Here is a 22,658-nt window from a genome sequence, read left to right on the forward strand (position 1 = left end):
ACAGCTTGGATAACTTCTAGTTACACACTAAAAAGTGACATCATCCAATACATATTCATTTTTCACCATCACATATAGTAGACACAAAGCGCATGTCTAGTTCATAAAGTCTCCCACTGTTTCTCACGGGATGCTGACAAATTATTGCTGATTTTACTAGGTAAGCATTAAAAAAAAAAACCCCTCAAAAAACACTTCAATGCATTTTTGATATTTAGGGCTCCTTTTACTAAGCTACGTTAGAGCTTTAACGTGTGGAATAGCGCGCGCTACATTGTCGCTCGCACTAGACCTTAATGTCAGCATTGAGCTGGTGTTAGTTGTAGCCGCCTAGCACGTGGTAATTTCCTGCGTGCGCTACAAACACTAGCGCACATTAGGGTCCTTTTAAAAAGGTGCGCTAGGACCTTAACACGCGCAATAGCGCACGTTAAATTCCCAAGCGCGCTAGCCACTACTGCCTCCTTTTTAGGAGGCGGTAGATTTTCGGTTACCGCATGCTATAGCGCGCAGTAATTTTGTGCGTGCGCTAAAAACCTTAGCGCACCTTCGTAAAAGGAGCCCTTAGGCTCAAACAAATATGATCTTCTTTTAGGCTATTTATTTTTGATTGTATGGGACAAGTTCCTTTAAATAAGTTAAATTATATTTTCAGAAGTATGGCTTAAAGCGATCTGTGCTGCTTTCAGCATTGCGAGGTATTAAGTTTCTTTGGGCAAAATTGGGCACCTTGCTACATATCGCCATTTCTTTTGAGTAGTACTATTTCAGTTGTCGTTAATCCTCTAGTCAAAGCAGCTCCTGATTGGTGCAGCCTGACTTTAGTACCAGGAAGTGGCGGTCGGAAAATACCGTGAATGACTGAGTCCGCAATTCGCGAACCGTGAAGTCGCGGGGGGGGGGGGGAGGGTTTACTGGAACTACTTTCATTCCATACACTTCACAATTTTAGACACACGCAATGTATTGATTCCTCTCATGAATAAGTTTGTACAATGTTTATTACTACTTGATTGGCAGGACATGAAGTCTGCCAATCAAGTGGAGCAGGCTTCGTCCAAGGCAAGACAAATCATGGGCTGCATACGAAGGGGTTTCGTTAGTTGTAAGGCGGAAGTCATTCTGCCATTGTATAGATCCATGGTGAGGCCCCACCTGGAATACTGTGTGCAATTCTGGAGGCCGCATTATCGCAAGGATGTGCTGAGACTGGAGTCGGTGCAAAGATTGGCCACCCGGATGGTCTCGGGACTCAAGGATCTATCATACGAAAAACGGCTTGACAAATTACAGCTATACTCGCTCGAGGAGCGCAGAGAGAGGGGAGACATGATCGAGACGTTCAAGTATCTTACGGGCCGCATCGAGGCGGAGGAAGATATCTTCTTTTTTAAGGGTCCCACGACAACAAGAGGGCATCCGTTGAAAATCAGGGGCGGGAAACTACGAGGTGACACCAGGAAATTCTTTTTCACTGAAAGAGTGGTTGATCGCTGGAATAGTCTTCCACTACAGGTGATTGAGGCCAGCAGCGTGCCTGATTTTAAGGCAAAATGCAATCGGCACATGGGATCTATTCACAGGGCAAAGGTAGGGGAGGGACATTAAGGTGGGCAGACTAGATGGGCCCTGGGCCCTTATCTGCCGTCTATTTCTATGTTTCTATGTTTCTATGTACTTTCTTGTAGACCCGTGATGCAGGCACTGCGTGCCAAAATATGGCTTGTGTTCAGTCAATAAAGATTTGACCTAGTTCATTGAGGCCCGCTGTGCTTTTCTTGTTTACACACTAAAGTACAACATGCAGGCATAGACATTTATATCTACCGTAGACCAGGTGAAAGTCTTGTGCCGAAATGCTGGGGCATAAGTGTCAACTTATGCTCTGTTCTACAATAGCATCTGGGCACCCTTATTTTATATTTTTTTGTAAAGATTTGTATGGAAACTGCTTAGACTTCAATAAACTTCAAACTTGAATTTCACATGCATTTTTTTTTGGCTCCTTAAGTCCGTGGTAATAGAGAGTGAGGGGAACCAGAATTTGGTAACTTGTCCTGGCAAAACAAAGCCAGCTTGTCACCTTATCCATATGGGGTGTGATCTACAATGATATATACAAGAATTGGGTCTATGTATGGAAGGGCTAATTTCACAAAGATGAAAAATCACCCATGGCAAGGATTAAAACTGAGATAGAACTGCTTGGAGGCTAAAAGCTCACATTTTGAGGCTGCTTTTAACTTCTAACTCCTAATCACATGTTCAGTGCCCATGTTTGCTTGAATCATTCCCACAATACTCCCTAAGGCCCTATCTGTCCTGTTTGTCCGACTTGAATAAATTGCAAGCTCCATGAAACAGGGACTGTCTCTTATGTGTTTTGTGTACAGTGCTGCATATGTCTAGTAATGCTGTAGAAATGAAAAGTACTCATAGTAGTAGTAATAATAGCATGGACACTACACAATATATACGTAATGTTTAAAGGGAAATAAAACACAAGTCCCATAGTCTGCTTTGTAAAAAAGTAGCTAGTTACATTAATGCTATGGTCCAGGGAATGGAATTTAAAACTCACAGTATATACGTGGAGTCTGAGTTTGGACGGTTTAGGAGAGACATCCAAAAATGCAGTAGAGAAATTGTAAATTTTCAAAACAGCAAGAAGACTTATCTTTTTTTTTTTTTTTTTAAATGACCTATCTAGACACTTTGACCCTTAGTATGTCTATCTTTTTTGGCCATTCTCAAATATAAAGATGTCCACATGAAAAACACACAAAAGAGAGCTTTTCAGATGTCAAAGCAGCCAGCATTCTTAGCAAACTGTTCACAGAGAGCTGAGCACACCAGAGGGCCACTCTAGGGAGTACTACGTGAATATCACATTTCAAAGTCCCAGGTACACGTCACTCTCATCTACTTACATTGTATGGTGAGCCTTCCAAAGCCCACCCAAAATTTACTGTACCCATCTGTACACCACAGCAATAGTCCTTATAACTGCAGGTGTCATCTTTATGGAGGTACAGTCGGTTCTGGAGGGCTCACCATATAATATAAGCAAGTTATAGCAACATCTGACCTGGGACTTTGAAATGTGACATTCACTGCAGGACCCCCCCCTAGAGTGCCCCTCTGCTCTGCTATCCTGGGTTCAGATATCTGTGTGAAAACCTGAAGCTGAACAAGGGGGTGCTGAAAAGTTCTCGGCCCAACCACGAAGAGAATGACGTGGATATTGTTCAATCAATGATTTGAAACAATGTCAAAAACATAGAATTTTGTTTCTCCAAATTGGCACTTTAATGAAACAAGATAACTCTCTTTACAGCTGCAATGGCAAAATAATGTACAGAATTTTGTTGGGTGGCTGGGCTGAAAACTTTTCAGTACCCCCTCATAATATGAGCTAGAATGTACTGTTTTTTTCAAATCTTTGGATAGTGGGAGTGACCACTGGGTCAGTGGTCAGTGACCACTGGGGGATTAAGGGGGGGGGGGTCGTGCCTTAATTTCTCCAGTTGTCATCTGGTCAGTTCGGGCACCATTTTGACCCTTATTTGTTTTTAAAACAGGACTAGCTCCAAACATCTAAAAAAGAAAAAAAAAAAAAGCCCTGGACATTTTGTTACAGTTTTGATTATCTCTGCAGGATGCCCAAGGCCTAAGCCCACTTAAAACACACCTGTAACACAACCCCTTAAGATTTAAATGCACTGGAGACAAAACAACCAGAAAGACATCTGGAAAATCAGGTTTGAGAATGATCACAAGGACATTTTGACTAGTAAGACGTCCAAGTGCCAGTTCATGCTTTCTTTTAGACATCTATCTTTTTTTTTTTTTTAATGAGGCTGATTATCAAAGATCAACTTCAGTGTCATGCTTCCAAGCACACTTTCAAAGTTTGCACAGAACCAGATCTTTAAAAACTTACAAATCATTAAATTTCTCCAGCGTTGAATCTGGGGTAAACACATCCAGTATTCCAATTACCTATAACACAAAACAAGAGCAGTGACTATAAACACACCATCAACACAAAACAAGACAATGCAGTGAACTCCATAAATAAAGCAGAATTACACCTTCAGTCCCACATGTGTAGCAAAATAGTAATTACTGTATAATCAGGGCTTTCACGGCATCATGTTTCTCACTCTACATCTACCGTTGTTTTTGGGGTCCATACCAAAAGTGAAGTACTGGTTGGACAGTCCATGCAAAGGGTTTTCACAGAAGAATACATGCAGTGACAAATGGGAGGCAAGAAAAAGCCCGAGAGCTTGTCTCGATGGGTGATGTTAATATGGGACTGGAAGGCTGTCGAGATTTGCTTGGCGGGAATGAGGTAGGTAGAGGGGGAGGGGGATAGCAGGCTGGAAGCAGGGACACGAGCGGCGACTGGTCTCCCACTTTGGAAGTTTAGGAGCTAGGGGGACCTAGGAGGGAGAATATAAAGCTGGGACCTACGAGGCTCAGGACCTGTTCCTCAGAGGTGGCTTTCCCTCCCTCCCACCCCTTATCAGTGCCGGGGCTTATGTCATCATCGAGGCTCATGGATGTCGCAGGGGCGGAGATCCCAAGCTACCAGACACTGGGGCTCATCCGGCGATGAGCGGCTGGCTGGCAGCAAGCTCTGGGAGTGGATGCCATTGGGTCAGACGTCCCGGAAATGGGGCGTGAAGGTACATGTCACCTCCCAGGTCCTGGCTGACATGGCAGGAGCAGGGGGCTATAATTTGGTTATTTATTTATTTAAAAAATTTCTTACTCGTTAACATCCTACAATTCTGAGTGAGTTACAACAAACACTCATAATTTAAAGCATATGGATAATGCTAAACAACAGACACACAAACAACAAACACCAAGCAACACACACACACAGATATCAGACCAGCAGCCATACAAGGACTCAACCTCAGCCTTCCCATTTACATGAGAAATATCTCTCACACAGCATTGTTTTAAGCAACTTCCTAAAGTTCAGCAAGGCCGGAGCACACTTTACTTCAAACGGTAATGCATTCCACAAGAGAACGTTTTGCACCGCAATCATCAAATGACGAAATCGAGTCAATTTCACCTGTTTCAGAGATGGAACATATATGGCAGCTCGGGAGTTATTATTCGACTGTTAATGTTTGCAGTGTTGGTTTCCAATAAACAGAGCTGTGGCCTGGATTTTTTCAATAGAAAGTGTTTGCATTTGATTGCAGTATGCTTAAGTAATGAATGTGTATTATGCGAGTGGGCATACATGTATGGGCGGGGGAGGGAGGGACGACAACTGGGCCTTTCCAGATCCAGATATTAGGATCTGCAATACGAGTATCAGCAGCAACAGTAGCAGACCACCAAATAGCCAAAGAGTAGCAGTAGAATAAAAGCTTTAATGCACAAATAGAGATAAGAACTAGCCCAATGTGACCACATTTCACTTTCAAGGATGTGTCAGGGGCAGACTGTCAACCCGACATAAAACAGTAAATAAAGTGATTAAATAAATCAACAAAATCATTTATAGTACAATAAGTAAAAATCATAAGAACATTAAAAAATTCATCCTAAAAAATATTTCAATAAGATAGAAACAGAAGAACATGCATATCAAATTATCCAAAATACAAATAAAATGATTCAAAGTGGAATCATGCACACAATGAAAAGAAAACTTCTAATACACATAAATGTGAAAGTGAACAATTCACATACATTGATTATAGGTAGGCGTGACAAGTACATACATATTCTGTTCAGTTCAGTACACTAGAGGTCTGCACGGGAACGGGGATCGTGGGAATCCCGCGAGTCCAGCTGGGGTCCCGTAGGAATCCCCCCTAATCCATGGGGCTCCCACAGGGACCCCCCTCTGATCCACGGGGACCCCCCTCTAGCCAACGGGACTCCCACGGGGATGGAAGGCTTTGGAAGCAGGGTTCGTCCATATAATATAATGGACACGTCAGCCTTAGTAAAAGAGGGGGTTTATAAGTTAATTACCTGAACAGAAAACAAAAAAAGGGTTCAACCAAAGAGATTCCACAAGGAAAACAGCAGCGCAAACACAAAAGAAACTGTGGAAGTGACGATCCTGTCAGAAGTAATTGCTGCTTTTTTATGGGGACGGGCAGGGATGGAGGTAATTCCTTGCGGGGATGGGTGGGGACGGAGAGGATTCTGACGGGGACGGGTGGGGACGGAGAGGATCCTGGCGGGAACGGGTGGGGACGGAGAGGATCCTGGCGGGAACGGGTGGGATTTCTGTCCCCGTGCAACTCTCTACAGTACACATCAATATATCAAAGGCAGCAAGGAATTGCAGAGTGAAAGACTGTGCGTACCTAGAACGGAAATTAGCAAAGCTTGCTTCCCGCTAGAGCAAATCTGAAAAAAAACAAGTTCATATACATCGAATAGGAATCCCTCTAAGGAGAGCAAAACATTTTAAGCCAATATTTAAACAAATATAAAATTTGGTATAAGATACTTACAGCCAGCCAGCACTTGCGCACAAAGGGCCAGATTCTGTAAACAGCGCCCAAAATTGACAGCCACCTTCAAAAACGGCGCCGGCCTCATGTCAATCAGGCTCGGGCACTGTTATAAAGACTTGCAGCTAATGGAGCCTACCAGAAAACTTAGGGCTCCTTTTACGAAGCCACGTTAGCGGTTTAACGTGCATAAGAGCACGCGCTAATTTGCCGGCCGCACTAGCCGCTACCGCCTCCTCTTGAGCAGGCGGTAGTTTTTCAGCTAGCGCGGGGGTTAGCGTGCGATAAAGCCGCTAATGCGGCTTCGTAAAAGGAGCCCTTAGGCGTCTGCAATGTAGGCTAGGGTTTTACTGTCCTACACTGTAGCGCCTAAGTTCTTTTGAGATTTGCGTCTAATGGCACCCAAGGTCATATCCACCCCTAATCACCCCTACTTTGACCTTAGGCGCCGCGTGGCAACAGCCCTGAAGCCCTTTAAATCTCTATGGGCTTCGGGGCCATTAGCGCAGGGCAGCCGCTAGCACGGCTTTGTAAAAGAGGCTGATAATTTAGTTTTATCCTTATTCAATGTAAGTTGATAATTCATTACAAATCCATGATTAAGTTCAATTGTCCTTTTTTTTTAATCATTTTTATTAGAAAGCTCTATGCTACCTGTTTTAATCCGGTAACTATCAGCAGAAAGTGTAAGTTCAATTGTCTTTGTTCATTGATATTTCTGGGTTATAGACTGTAGAAGTCTGCCCGGTAATGTATTTAGGTTCCAGCTACTGAGTTGCCATCAGAGCTCTCTCCAGCCTATCTAGACCATCCCAAATTACAGGAGCTTCCATTAAAGCCCTCCTCAGCCCATCCTAAGCCTAATACACAGGACACAAACTATTCCAGTCTGCCCAGTACCGGCCTTGGTTCTTCCAATTATACCTTCATCTTCTGATTAAAGGTCCTCTGTATTCGTCCCACACTCTTTTGAATTTTGTCACTGTTTTCTTCTCTACCGCCACCCTCAGAAGGGCATTCTGGGTATCCACCACCCTCTCCGTGAAAAAGAATTTCCTAATATTACTCCTACCACCCTGCAACCTCAATTTATGTCCTCTAGTTTTACCACTGAAAGTCCATTTTTAGGCACCTATTGTAAGTCGATTAAAAAAATAAACTAGTAGCTGCCTACTTGTCTTTATAAAATACCAACATAATTGGTAGAAATCATGCCTACGTTATTTTCACCATACCTGAAAAGCAAGTGTAAATGTCTATGCCTAGATCACTAGATCAGTAGTTTCTAGTTCTACTTTCAGTCCTCAAGGGCCACCAACAGGTCAGGGTTTACATTACATTTCATTTCTAGACTGCAAAACCTCTCAGATCGATGCGGTTCATGTACTTTGGTTTGTTTGGTATAAAATATTCAATAAAACCTATTGAACTAAAAAAAAAAAAAAAAAAAAAGAGACTGTACAATCATAGTGACCTACAAAAATGACCCATTAATTTCCTAAAAATCTCACAAATCGGGTAGATTTTAATAATTTCCTAAAACGCAAATATGAGCATGATGGCAAAAACAAATTACAAAGCTCAGTGTCCCAACCGGCTGCTTATAAAGAGTTTAACCTCATGCAAAATTGTCATTTCTTTAATAAGACATTAACTATTTTTTTTCTGAGGCCCTCCAGGTACCTACAAATCCAAAATGTGGCCCTGCAAAGGGTTCGAGCTTGAGAACACCGATACACACCAAACGGCAGTGCTAGAGGTGAGCCTTTCAACTCGTCAGATGCAAAGTACTCACATTTTCGTGTTGCATGTGCTTGAGGAGTCTGAGCTCTCTGTAAGCTCTTTTGGCAAACAGCTCGGACTGAAATGGGCGATACAGCTTCTTGATGGCCACTTTAGCTCCTGCTCGTCCATCTATAGCAGAGCTGAAAAAAAACAGAGGGTAAAGATGGCACCTGTTAGCACAACAATATCTTCCCCCCATTTACATCTTTGCCTTCTGAATTATTCATATTTGAAAAGGTATTTAATGAGTGCAATGCCTTCGGACAATTTGGCAGGTCTAGCAAACTCCTGAGCTCTGAATGGCCTGGGGTTGCATTTCATTTCACTATAGAGCTCTCTCCCTACAGGGATCCAGTGTGATGAACAATCACACATACACATTATATAACTTAGCAAAAATAATCGTAGAAATATAAAATTGGATCGAGGTGATTCCATATGGACTCCCCCCCCCAAAAAAAAAATAACCCCCCCCCCACAAAAACCAAAAAATAAACCACCCTTGTTAGGTAAGTCTTGTTAAAAACAAACTCACTTTTTTTTTCCAAAAGCACACAGTGGCATGAGAAAGTGCCTTAGTATCTTGGTTTCTGTGCCCTATACTGTCTGAGAAATTAGAGACATCCCCAAATCAATCGGATTTGTGTTCTTTGTAACCGACCATTTCATGGATGATCTCGTTAAAGGGAGCATTTTTTTTTTAAGAACAGGAGAGGAGCTGTAGTAACAGAAAACTCCCTGAGGCTGATCTGTCAGGCAAACAAAACTGATCATTAGTTTTCATTGAAAACCAGGAAGAGAAGCTGCGAGAGAAACTCAAAGAGAGCCCAGAACAAAGTCCAGACTCCAGGCTGATAAAAGGCAGCACGGAAACACCTCGGAGCACAAAACAGGACGTGCAAAAGGGGCAGAAAAGTAAATCCCGGAGACGTACACAGAAAAAGACAGACAGACAGACAGCGGTGGGGTGGCTGACAGCTGGGACAGACATAACAAAAGCCCTGGGACTATCCTTTGTGTTGCTCATGATTGGGGAGGGAAGGGCAGAAGCCTCACCAGACTGTTCCGTACGCTCCGGATCCCACGGCCACCAGGTCCCGGTACCTCTCCCGTACCTCCCACATGGTCTTCGATATCTCCTGCCGGTAAAATCCTTTCTTGGGGGAAGCCATGGTCCGCGGTCCCGGAGAAAAATATAGACAGGGCAGAGAGAGGATCGCTGAACGTCTCTCTCTCTGCTGCCCCCTAGCGAGCGGGGTGGGTCTGGGCTCAGGCTGCGGTCAGGGCTTTCTGATGGCGGTGGACAGAGCCTGCTTGCTTCTTGCAAGAGTCGTCGCCTTTGTCACACACATAATCGCTGCCACTCTGTGCACCCCCCCCTCCCGTCTTTCACTGTCACAGACAGACTCTCACCTCCTCTGCGAGAACAAAAAGCAATCATTTCCCTCCCCGTCACGTGGCAAGCAAGCCCCCCCCCGTCCCCTCCCTTCCAAAGCCTACAGTCACATCCGATCCTTGTGAAAACCTTTTTTTTTTAGCATTTAAGTTAGTCTACTGCACTGTAATTATTGAATTGTAAACTTGTTTCTAAAGCACCAAGTGAACAAGTTTCAAGTTTTATTATTTTTAATATACCGACCATCAACAAATATCTAGCCGGTTTACAACACTATGATAAAATAAAGAATTAAAATAATGCTTATAAAAGGGGGGAAAGTGAACATTGTAGACGTTTTACAAAGACATACATGAGAGTGGGGATTGAAGAAGAAAGGAGGGGGTAAAGTTACATTGTTAAAGAGAGAGAGAGAAAAAAATAGGGTTAGAAAGGAGAGAGAGAGGGATAAAACATTAGGGATTGGGGGAAGGGGTAAAACGCGGACCTCGCGGATCTAAAACCGCACGTCCTTAAAAATCGGAGGTCAGCACCACTTTTAGTCTCTGGCTCTGACGGGAAGGGGTAAAACGCGGACCTCATGGACCTCGCGGATCTAAAACTGCACGTCCTTAAAAATCCGAGGTCTGTGCATTGACGAGTCCACCTTCGCTTTCCCTGCAGCTCAGCTCAGGCCCACGGCTGAGGTCCGCGTTTTACCCCTTCCCAATCCCGGGAAGGGGTAAAACGTGGACTTCACGGACCTCGCTGATCTAAAACCGCACGTCCTTAAAAATCTGAGGTCCGTGCATTGACAAGTCCACCGTCGCTTTCCCTGCAGCTCAGCTCAGGCCCCCAGCTCCCTCGCGGACCTCACGGATCTAAACTGCACGTCACATCCTTAAAAATCCGAGGTCCGCACCACTTTTGAGGTCCCTGCCACTTTTAGTCTTTGGCTCTGACAGAGCTCTATGACAATTTAACTGTGACGGATCCTAGCATAGGGAGGGAAAAGCATTAGGATCTGTCAGAATTAAATTGTCATAGAGCTCTGTCAGAGCTGGGAAGGGGTAAAACGCGGACCTCAGCTGGGGGCCTGAGCTGAGCTGCAGGGAAAGCGAAGGTGGACTTGTCAATGCACGGACCTCGGATTTTTAAGGACGTGCGGTTTTAGATCCGCGAGGTCCTTAAGGTCCGTGAGATCCTTCCCGGGATTGGGTCGCTTCTTAAAAGCAGTTGGCAGTCTTGGCAATAAGAAGTTTAGGAGTTGTGGAATGCATCTTGAAATAAAAACATAAGAACATAAAAAATGCCTTCACCGGATCAGATCAAGGTCCATCTAGTCCAGCGATCCGCACACGTGGCGGCCCATTAGGTATTCCTTTATGGAGACCCGAAATTGCCGTATCCCTCAATATGATATGCAAGAAGGTGTGCATCCAACCTGCGCTTGAAACCCAGAACCGTAGTCTCCGCCACAACATCCACCGGCAGAGAATTCCAAGCGCCCACAACTCGCTGTGTGAAATAAAACTTTCTGACATTTATCCTGAACCTGCTGCCGCTCAGTTTCAGACTATGACCTCTTGTCCGTGTCACATCTGACAATGTTAGAAATGCTGCTTCTTGGTCTATTTTATCAAATCCTTTTAATATTTTAAAAGTCTCTACAGTGGCGTACCAAGGGGGGGGGGGGGGGGGGGGCGGGAGGGGCGGTCCGCCCCGGGTGCCAGCCCTGAAGGAGTGCTCCCGGCCTTGCCATTCAGTCCCCCCACGCCCCCAAAGGACCGCTCGCCTCACTGACCTTCCTGCACCACCTGTGAAGCAGCAAGCAGCAGGATCGCGAGGTCAGCTATCCCTGAGCTGCTTGGGCGCAGGATGCAGCGCCTAAGCAGCGCAGGGATAGCTGACGTCGTGATCCTGCTGCGGCTGCTTCATAGGTGGTGCAGGAAGGTCAGTGGGGCGAGCGGTCCTTCGGGGGTGGTGGTGGGGGTGGGGACTGAACAGCAAGGCCGGGAGCATAGGTAGTGCTGCTTCATAGGTGGTGCGGGGAGGCCAGGGGGGCGAGCGGTCCTTCGGGGTGGGGCGGGTGGGCAGGCAGGCAGGCAGGCATTCAAGGGGGAGGGGGGGTGACAGGCAGGCAGGCCTTCAAGGGGGGGACAGGCCTTCGGGGGGGTGTGCAGACCTTCAAGGGGGAGGGACAGGCCTTCAAGGGAGGGGGCAGGCAGGCCTTCAAGGGGGGACAGGTCTACAAGGGGGGACAGGTCTACAAGGGGGTGGGACAGACCTTCAGGGGGGGTGCAGGCCTTCAGGGGGGTGCAGGACTTCAGGGGGGTGCAGGACTTCAAGGGGCAGACAGGCCTTCAAGGGGGGGACAGGCCTTCAAGGGGGGGACAGGCAGGCAGGCCTTCAAGGGGGGGACAGGCCTACAAGGGGGTAGGACAGGCCTTCAAAGGGGGGACAGGCCTTCAGGAGGGTGCAGGCCTTCGGGGGGGGGGTGCAGACCTTCAAGGGGGGGACAGGCCTTCAAGGGGGGGGACAGGCAGGCAGTTCTTCAAGGTGGGGGGACAGGCCTTCAAGGGGGGGACAGGCCTACAAGGGGGTGGGACAGGCCTTCAAGGGGGGTGCAGGCCTTCAAGGGGGGACAGGCAGACCTTTAAGGGGGGACAGGCCTTTGGGGGGGACCCTGGTTTAGAAGTACACGGAGGGAAGGGGGTGTTCAAAGAGACGTGCATATGCCAAACTTTGGGGGGGGGGGATGAAGAAATAATGGGTCTGAAAATAGAGGAGAGGGAGAGAAATGATGGACCAAGGGATTTAGGGAGGGAAGGAACTGAAAGGGAGAGAAATTGGACACAAGGGATGGTGTGGAGGAGGGATAGAGATACTGGATAGGAGGGTAATTGAGAAAAGAAAGGGAGAGATGGTGGACTCTGGGGTGATGGGGAAGGAGGGAGAGATGACGGATGAAAGGTGGATCTGTGGAGGGAGATGAAAAAAAGGAAAGATACCAGACTTCCTGGGGAGGGAAGGGAAATGGAAAGGGAGGACAGAGTTGGCAGATGGATGGTTAGCACGCAGAAAGAAGAAAGAAGGAGACTCTGGCAAGCAAGTTATCAGAAGACAACCAGAGCCTTGGACCAACAAGATTTGAAATATAACCAGACAACAAAAGGTAGAAAAATTAATTTTATTTTCTGTTTTGTGATTATAATATGTCAGATTTGAAATGTGTATCCTGACAGAGCTGGTGTTGGACTGCAAACGTGAGCTAGGATTTAACAGAGAGAGGAAAAGTCCTTTTTGTTTCTTTATTTTATTTACACCACAGCGCCAGTGTGGTTAGGAGAAGCCAAAGGGGGTGAAAAAGCTATAAAACCCACCAGGAGTTTTGAAAAAAATCACCCAACTGGGCAGGAAAATCGAATTGAAAAACCAATTCAATAGGCTGAATCGAATCGAAATTTTTTTTTCCTGAATCTGGCAGCATTAGTTTGCGCTACTGTCTTAGACTTTAGGACCTGGGATTGGGGAGAGATGGCATCCTCAGTACTTTATAATGCAAGTGAAACGAGGATTTGGTCAGACTTTTGAAGGGTCTGCAGAAAAAAAATATTGTATAGGCCGGGGACATGAAACAGCAGGAAATGGGAACTTTTCTTCCTTCTATTTTTGTGAATGGAAAGGCTGAGGATGTCAGAGAGTTCAGTTAAAATATGTGCTTTATAAGAAAATATAATAATGTGTTTTATAAAGTTTATAGCATAGCTGGCCTACCCAGTGAGGTGTTTCTAGTGGTGGTGGTGGCAGCGTGTCAATGTGTTGAGAGGAAGAGGTGGTCTGGGAAATTCTGCTGAGCAAACTCCGGGCCCATTTCCACCCCCCAGTTAGTCCACTCCACTCAACTGGTTCACACACTGAGTGGGTCTTTGGGTGTTGTGTTGGGATCTCTTCCAGTGGTTTATCAGTATCTTCTTCTGGTCCAAGGAAGGAAACTTTGTTATCCTTAGCATTGACCTACAGAATATGTTTGTAACAGCGCTGCTTGTGTGGCATTAGGCTATGTAGTGATCGAAAGAAAAAACCAGACCTTTGCACATTTTTGCACTATATGGTGGGTGTATGAGGAGATTCACATTTCCTGCACAGCTAAGTCCATGTGAAGTTACCTTGTGCTGTATTTGACATCTAGCAAGGTCTCTGTTTGAAAGGAAAGATCTAAACTTAAAAATGAAGTGGCCAGAAGTTATGGTAAAAGCAGATAGTGTAGCTGGTTTTAAGAAAGATTTGGACAAATTCCTGGAGGAAAAGTCCATAATCTGTTATTAAGACATGGGGGAAGTGTCTGCTTGCCCTGGATCGGTAGCATGGAATGTTGCTACTCTTTGGGTTTTGACCAGGTATTAGTATCCTGGATTGGCTACCATGAGAATGGGCTACTGGGCATGATGGACCATTGGTCTGACCCAGTTAGGCTATTCTTATGTTATGTTCTCATCTGTAGGGGCCTTTGTTTTCACTTCTTATTTTAATGTATTTTTTTTCTGGGAACTTATCAGTGTTTTTTATAATGGGAACAAAAATGGAAGAGAATTAATGTGTGTGGGATGAGGGGGTAACTAATTTCTTCAGCTAAATAATTCAATCCACTTCAAACAGACATAGGAGAACTCGCGCACCATTCACACACCCTCCAACCAAAAACGTCAAAAGAAAAAAAACTGTTCGACAACCTCCTAGCCATTCGAGCTGCAACACTCGACCCCCAACCCTACAACCAATTGACATCGACCACAGACTGCAAAACCTTCAAAAAGAAATAAAAACCCTTCTATTCAAAAAACACATAAAACCGAACTAACACAATCAGAACTGTCCCAAGCATCACCTGCAACTACTCCATATGTACTTCTAATGTCATGACAATTCAGACATAATTTATGTTATGTTATGTTTGGAATATAAGAAAATTTTCACTGCCTGTTTCTATTCTGACCATTTATTCCGTTTCATGGTCATTACAAAAAATATTTTTTTACATGGGGGGGGGGGGGTGTCAAAAAATGATGGGCCCCGGGTGCCACATACCCTAGGTACGCCACTGAGTCTCTATCAAATCCCCTCTCAGTCTTCTCTTCTCGAGTGTAAACAGTCCCAGTTTCCTGAGGCGTTCTTTGTAGCTCAAAGTTTCCAATCCTTTGACAAGTTTCGTGGCTCGCCTCTGCACCCTCTCCATCAGAGTTATGTCCTTCTTGAGGTAAGGAGACCAGTGTTGGACACAGTATTCTAAATGTGGTCTAACCATTGCTCTATAAAGTGGCATTATGACATCTTCCGATCTACTCGTGATCCCCTTCTTAATCATGCCCAACATCCTGTTTGCTTTCTTCGCCGCCACCGCACATTGTGCCGATGGCTTTAGGGTTCTGTCAATCAGTACCCCCAAATCCCTTTCCTGATTGCATTTTGCCAATGTCACCCCCAACATTCTATACTCGTGTTCTATAAATGTAAACCAAATTTCTTTACATCAATGGGCCCTTCTGATTATGTATTCATAAAGATCAGAGGCACTTCTCTATGAAAATACTATTTGTAAATTTTCTCCTATCCTTTAAAAAAAAATCTCTCATTTTTTCACCTTAACTCCTAAACTTTGTCAGTTAAGTTACCTAAATCTGAGTTCATTTTGTTAAGAGGGGCAAAGTGATGAAATTAGGAGACAGGGCTGGTCCTGCCACTGGATAGACTGGGCATCCAGCCAGGGCAGTAGGGCTTATACGTGCAATAGCTTTTCCCTTGATGGACCTGCCACCCCTAACATCTTGCCATTGTGGGCCCCAACCTTATAGAATAAGCACTACATTGGCCATAAGGACAGGCTCATGCTCAAACACTGTCTTGCCATCCCCTCTCTTGTCAGAGAGGGAGTGAGGTGCTGTATATATATTTAAAGAAGCTTTTAACATTTGATTTAAATTTTACAGTATCCTTTTTAACTCCCTTAAGGAATTAAGCAGCAACAAGCCCTTTCCTTTTGTTTTTTTTCCTTATTTGTCTTTCATTCCTATCCAAATTTTATTTCTAACCCTATTTCCTTTTGTCTTCCGTCTGTCTGTCTCATTTATCCCTTTTTAATATGCCAATTATTAGTTGATGCTTCTTTGTAATTTGTTTTTTTTTTAAATTATTAATGGTATTGTTAATGCCATTTTTATTATGTTCATGCTCTTTTTTATATATATTGTTAACTCGCTTAGAAATTAGATAAGTGATTAAATCAAATTTTAATAAAACCTTGAAACCTTGATATGATCCATGTAATGTTCAAGGGGCAGGCTGCAAAATAGGGAGGGAAGGTGCTGGATGTGGGATGGGAGTAAGGACGGGAAAATGAGGTGTTGGCTAAATGGGGAGGGAGAAGAAGAGATAGAGGAAGGGGAGATGTTGCCCAAATGGGAAGGGGAGATGCTGGAGACAGGTGGGGTAGCAGAGCCTTCAGCCACCCCTGGAAGAGTGAAGCTGAAGGGCTTCTGTTACCCTTGGCTTGGCCCAGTTTAGTCTAGAGCAGGGGTATGCAATTCCGGTCCTCAAGAGCTGGAGCCAGGTCAGGTTTTCAGGATAGCCACAATAAATATGCATGAGATAGATTTGCATCTCAAGGAGGCAGTGCATGCAAATCCATCTCTTACATATTCATTGTGGATATCCTGAAAACCTGACCTGGCTCCAGCTCTCGAGGAACGGAATTGCCTACCCCTGGTCTAGAGCAGTAGTTCCCAACCCTGTCCTGGAGGACCACCAAACCAATCAGGTTTTCAGGCTAGCCCTAATGAATATGCATGAGAGAGATTTGCATATAATGGAAGTGACAGGTATGCAAATCTGCTGCATGTATATTCATTAGGGCTAGCCTGATGGTCCTCCAGGACAGGGATGGGAACCACTGCTCTAGCCAAAGGACAATCAAATTGTTCTGATTTTTATTGTTGCTACTGATGCAGTTCATATGGGCAGACCCAAGCTGGACTTTTTTCTGGCTTCAGCTGGAAGAACTGTAGCTAGAGGCTAAACGATTTTCAATTTTGGTTTCAATTTCAACACCAAAACTGACCCCCAAATCCTTTTTCTGTCTAGTTTTAGCTGAAAGGCTACAGGCATGGCTAGTTATGGCCACAACTGATTGGGCTGGATGCTGAAAATTTGTGCTTTGTCCTTCATGTCTCCCTCCTTCCCCTCCCCTCTAAACAGTTGTTTCTCTTCCCTGTCCACCTGTAGGTGCCCCTCTCAGGTCTATCTTACAATCCCTGGCATTCTAGTGGTGTAGTCAGAGCAAGAACGATCCCCAGTTGCTCTTGCCCACGATGGTGCTGCTGTATGACAGTGTGTGATAACGTTCAAGCCTGTCCTGTAGCTGCTGCATGTGTCATGTGTAAAAGTATCATGTCAAAAAATGAATCCCAGATGTTGGACTGCCTTTTCTCTGCTATGAGCATTGAGTACTCAGCATTTTTTTTTTTTAAGGAAAGAACATTTTTCATCTTAGTATATGGGGAAATCCCATCTGCAATATCTGATTTGTTTTTAATCATTTCCCATTCATGAATCGCTGACGAAACATTTTTATCATGGCCTCATCACTTGGGGTTTCACTTTTAGTGGAAACGTCACTTGTGAAGATCTATAGTTAAGCAACAATCTATGGTTCCACCTTAACATAGCTCAGTAAGTTTTACTTAGTTTTATTGGTCTGATGCTGCATAAACATACAAAATCCTTTATTTTGGTGCTATTTCTTGTAATTTTAGGAATTCTTTTCCCATAAAGAAAGCCTTATGGCCTGATCTATTCCATTCTGGGAACTTTTATTCTGCTTAGTTCCATATAGATTCTGAGCAGATTATAAGAACATAAGAAGTTGCCTCCGCTGGGTCAGACCAGGGGTCCATCGCGCCCAGCAGTCCGCTCCCGCAGCGGCCCATCAGGTCCATGACCTGTAAGTGATCCTTTGTCTAAAACCTTTCAATACCCTTTCATCATCCTATCTCTACCTCTATCTATATCCCTCAATCCCCGTATCCTTCAGAAACTTGTCCAATCCCTCTTTGAATCCCCTTAATGTACTCTGTCCTATCACATCCTCCGGAAGCGCATTCCAGGTGTCTACCACCCTCTGAGTGAAGAAAGATTTCCTAGCATTGGTTCTAAACCTGTCCCCTTTCAATTTCTCTGAGTACCCCCTTGTTCTTGTAGTTCCCAATAGGCTGAAGAATCTGTCCCTTTTCACCTTCTTTATGCCCTTCATGATCTTGTAAGTCTCTATCATGTCTCCTCTGAGTCTCCACTTCTCCAGGGTGAAGAGCCCCAGCCTTTCTAGCCTGACTTGATGGGCTTTGGCCGACTTGATGGGCTTTGGCCCTTTTCTGCCGTCATTTTTCTATGTTTCTATATGGGATATTCACGTGGGATCTCTAATGATGTAAAGGTGGTGAACAAATTCAAGGCGAAGGGTCACTAGAGTGGGCAGACTTGATGGGCTTTGGCCCTTTTCTGCCATCATTTTTCTATGTTTCTATGTCTGCATATGAAAGGTTTTACATACCTTTTATCATTCTTGTCGCTCTTCTCTGAACCCTCTCAAGTATCTCCATGTCCTTCTATAGGTACGGCGACCAATATTGGACACAGTATTCCAGATGCGGGCGCACCATCGCGTGATACAGCGGCATGATGACTTCCTTCGTTCTGATTGTAATACGCTTCTTAATAATACCCAACATTCTGTTTGCTTTCTTTGAGGCTGCTGCGCATTGTTTTGTCCACCAGCACACCCAAGTCTTTCTCAAGGTTACTTCCCTCTAGTACTAATCCCCCCATTTGGTAGTTGAACATCGGGTTCTTTTTCCCTATATGCAAGTAAGAAGGCAATACATATGCTGAGAATTACATAACTTACTCCCCCCCCCACACACACTTTACAAAACCGTGGTGCGGTTTTTAGTACCCACCATGGTGGTAACAGCTCTGATGCTCATAGGAATTCTACGAGCATCGGAGCTCTTACCACTGTGGCCGGCGCTCAAAACTGTGCTACAGTTTTCTAAAAGGGGAGAGGGAGTTAAAAAATATAATATAAATGAGATTTTAAAGATTTGCATAAAAAGAATATAAGGTTGTATTACTCTAATCTGTAATGGAAGAGAATTTTACCCTTGTTTTCCTTTGGAACATAAAAGAACTACCCAAAATACTCTTAAAATAAGGAATCCTTAGCAGTTGAAAAACTCTCCCCCTCCCTCCCACACAAATTTTTATCAAACCACCCATTCTAATCCTATGAATAGCTCGGCCCTGCAGCTTGATAAAGGTGGGGGGAGGGGTCAGTTAAAAAAGTAGAGACATAAGAACATAAGAATAGCCCTACTGAGTCAGACCAATGGGCCATCAAGCCCAGTAGACCATTCTCACGGTGGCCAATCCAGGTCACTAGTACCTGGCCAAAACCCAAGGTGTAGCAATATTCTATGCTACCGATCCAGGGCAAGCAGTAGCTTCCCCCATGTCTTTCACAATAGCAGACTATGGACTTTTCCTCCAGGAACTTGTCCAAACCTTTCTTAAAACTAGCTACACTATCCGCTCTTACCACATCCTCTGGCAATGCATTCCAGAGCTTAACTATTCTCTGAGTGAAAATAAATAAAGGTTAGGGCTCTTCAGCTTGGAAAAGAGACAGCTGAGAGGAGATATGATTGAAGTCTACAAAATCCTGAGTGGTGGAGAACAGGTACAAGTGAATCCATTTTTTACTCCATCAAAAATTACAAAGACTAGGGGACACTCGATGAAGTTACAGGGAAATACTTTTAAAACCAATAGGATGAGAGTTTTTTTTTCTCAGAGAATAGTTACCGTAAGCTCTGGAACACATTGTCAGAGGTTGTGGTAAAAGCGGTTAACGTAGCTGGTTTTAAGAAAGGTTTGGACAATTTTCTGGAGGAAAAGTCCATAGTTTATTGAGACAGACATGGCGGAAGCCACTGCTTGCCCTGGATCAGTAGCATGGAATGTTACTACTATTTGGGTTTTTGTCAGGTACTAGTGACCTGGATTGGCCATCGTGAAGATGGGCGACTGGGCTAGATGGACCATTAGTAGGATTAACATATGGCTCCCGAAAAAGGAGGTTGCATTGAGACATCCGGGTTTTACTTCCATTGCTTTCAATGGAAGCAAAACCCAGATATCTCAATCTGTCCTATGTACGAACATTGTTTTCAATGGAAGTAAAACCCGGGTGTTTCAATCTGTCCTCCTTTGTCTGGAGCCATATGGTAACCCTAATCAATCTGACCCAGTAAGGCTATTCTTGTGTTCTTAAAGTACGTCTTTAAAATAAATTATTTATTTGACTCAAGCTAAAAGAGTGTGAAACTCAAGGAAATGTCACCTGTGGACTTTTGTATTTCTTGAGTCATCCAGTGAAGACCTTGGATCATTTTCCTCCTTTTATCCATCAGGACCCGGTTGCCGAGTTATACAAATTTTATTTTGTACTCTTTGGAGTCAGGAAAAACCAAACCATCGTTAACTGCAGAGCATCCAGGTCACATATAGATTAGACATGTTGAACACAAAGTCTGATTAACCCAAAGGTAAAATCATCAGATGACTAGAGAATGTTGGGTTCATGATTTATTGGGCCATCTCTAACCAGCAACTTGAATTATCCCCACCACATCTGGGCTTTTTGGAAATTCCACCACCAAACTGCTGAGCAAGAATGTTAGAAAAATATTTTAAGACCACATACAGAATAAACCTTTTTTGTGAAAGGAGAAAAAAGAGAAAAACCTGTGAACTCCAGCCAAAGAAGCAAGACATGTTTCTACAGGTTGCTTTTATAACTCATTCCAATGTGTTGCCTCAGCAGGTTAACCAAATTCACCGCAAAAGAGTTTTCAAGAAGTCTGAACATTTCCAGAACAAGCCTGAGCTGGTCAGGATGTTTGCTGGTCTCTTTTCATCAGGCAGCTGATTGTGAAAGGAGATAAGACCAAGAATGTTCATTTCAATTTGGATAGGCTGTGTGGTTTTTATCTGACACCATTTTGTTGTATACCTATGTGCATTTGCCCATATATACCAACAGTACACTCTCAATTATCTTATCTGACCATCCAACATATATCCCTCAATGACATCATCACAGTATTTCTTTCCACTTTCCCAGCGTCTGATTCAGTAGAAGGGCAGCACCTACCTCCTTTTGATCTTGCTACTGATTCCCTGCTTTCACTGCAACACTTCAAATACACATTTTCTATGCAATTTCAGTGTGTTCTGTGTTATCCGATATTTCAATTATCCGACAATGAGCCACTCCCATTTATGTCAGATAATCAAGACTCTACTGTACTAAGTTGTACAATCCCTTCCTCTCTTCTGTTCTTATCTCTTGCTTTCATGATTGTAGACACATTTATCTCCATCACCTTCACTAGGAGACTGTAAGAGTTAAGAGGCCCTGGAGAGGGAACAGTCTTTAACCAGTCAATGCTCAGCTGGCAGCAGTCAGCTGAATATGTCGTTTGATGAATTAGACCCAAATAGTCAATGCCAGATCATATCAGGCGCTGGCATTGAATATCCATATAATGTCAACGATTATCGCCTGAGCTTAGGCAGGTCTGGGCTGAATATCAGCTGCATATCAGGTCTGGGCTGCATATCAAGTCAGCATATCAGGTGCAGCTGCATATCAGCTGCATAAGAGCTATAATCTGTTTAAGAAGGATGGGATAGGAAGAAAGGGAGGGGTATTTGTTAAAGATAAAAAAGCAACAGAATTGCAGGATTATAGGGTAAGAAAGAGGAACTGTGGGTCAGACTAGAAAGAGGGAATGGAATGTATATTTATATTGGTTTGCTTCACAAACTTCCTTCACAGGCAGAAATAGAAAGAGATTTAATGGAACATATTCAAAATATAGCTGAGAAAGGGGGAAGTACTGCTACATGATCAAGTCACATTGTTATGACCACTGCCTATCTCTGACTCAGGGACATACAGCCAATGAACAAATGCATATGTTGCACGCAGACTATGTAGATATATAAGATGGGATGTCAGCAAGTTGCCAATATAGCAAGTGTTTCCACAATAACAGGGACAATGTATCAGCCAGAGTCAGAAAAAACTTTAAATGGCAGAATAAAGACTGACTCACTCAGTATAGCCAACATATGAGAAGGACAAGCACCACTGTTTCAAAGCTCAGAGACTTGTAACTCTGAAGAGGGGAAGATGATCCTCTCTTAGGAAAAGAGTTTTACATCCAATCATGGCTAGAAATGCAGTAAGAGCAAGTCCAACTCAAGAAGGCAACTGTTTGTAATGCTCACAATACTAATGTGTAAGTTGGTTCGTTTTTTTGAAAAAAAGTAGGAGATTGCATTCAGGTTGTACAGAGAGTGTACTTATCTTGTAAGCATAAAGCTATATTCAGGGTCCCGACGCGGCCCCGTTTCGGCGTCTGCTTCAGGAGACCCCGCCACACACACAAAATACTTGCAAAAGAGTCACACTAATAAAGGTGTTCAAACTGCGGTCGGTCAAACAATAGAAAACTTCTGTTGCACAGAAGTTTTCTATTGTTTGACCGACCGCAGTTTGAACACCTTTATTAGTGTGACTCTTTTGCAAGTATTTTGTGTGTGTGGCGGGGTCTCCTGAAGCAGACGCCGAAACGGGGCCGCGTCGGGACCCTGAATATAGCTTTATGCTTACAAGATAAGTACACTCTCTGTACAACCTGAATGCAATCTCCTACTTTTTTTCAAAAAAACGAACCAACTTACACATTAGTATTGTGAGCATTACAAACAGTTGCCTTCTTGAGTTGGACTTGCTCTTACTGCATTTCTAGCCATGATTGGATGTAAAACTCTTTTCCTAAGAGAGGATCATCTTCCCCTCTTCAGAGTTACAAGTC

General features: G+C 44.0%; 1 protein-coding gene across 3 annotated transcripts in view; it reads right to left on the reverse strand.

The window, feature by feature from the left end:
• Positions 1 to 21,154, reverse strand: part of MAPK12 (mitogen-activated protein kinase 12) — a 96,986-nt gene extending 75,832 nt beyond the window's left edge. The window contains exons 1-3 of one of the 3 annotated variants that reach the window (XM_033958439.1): positions 20,927 to 21,154; positions 8,299 to 8,428; positions 3,944 to 4,002 (exon numbers count right to left, since the gene is read on the reverse strand). In XM_033958439.1, the coding sequence (XP_033814330.1) occupies positions 3,944 to 4,002; positions 8,299 to 8,313 (74 nt within the window). In that variant the 5' untranslated portion in view covers positions 8,314 to 8,428; positions 20,927 to 21,154. Of the gene's footprint in view, positions 1 to 3,943; positions 4,003 to 8,298; positions 8,429 to 9,344; positions 9,712 to 20,926 lie in introns of those variants that run through there. The other 2 variants (XM_033958440.1, XM_033958438.1) reach the window with 2 other exon arrangements.
• Between the last annotated feature and the right edge of the window lie 1,504 nt (positions 21,155 to 22,658).

Source organism: Geotrypetes seraphini, chromosome 9, assembly GCF_902459505.1.
Source record: "Geotrypetes seraphini chromosome 9, aGeoSer1.1, whole genome shotgun sequence".
In the NCBI taxonomy this organism is placed as follows: domain Eukaryota; kingdom Metazoa; phylum Chordata; class Amphibia; order Gymnophiona; family Dermophiidae; genus Geotrypetes; species Geotrypetes seraphini.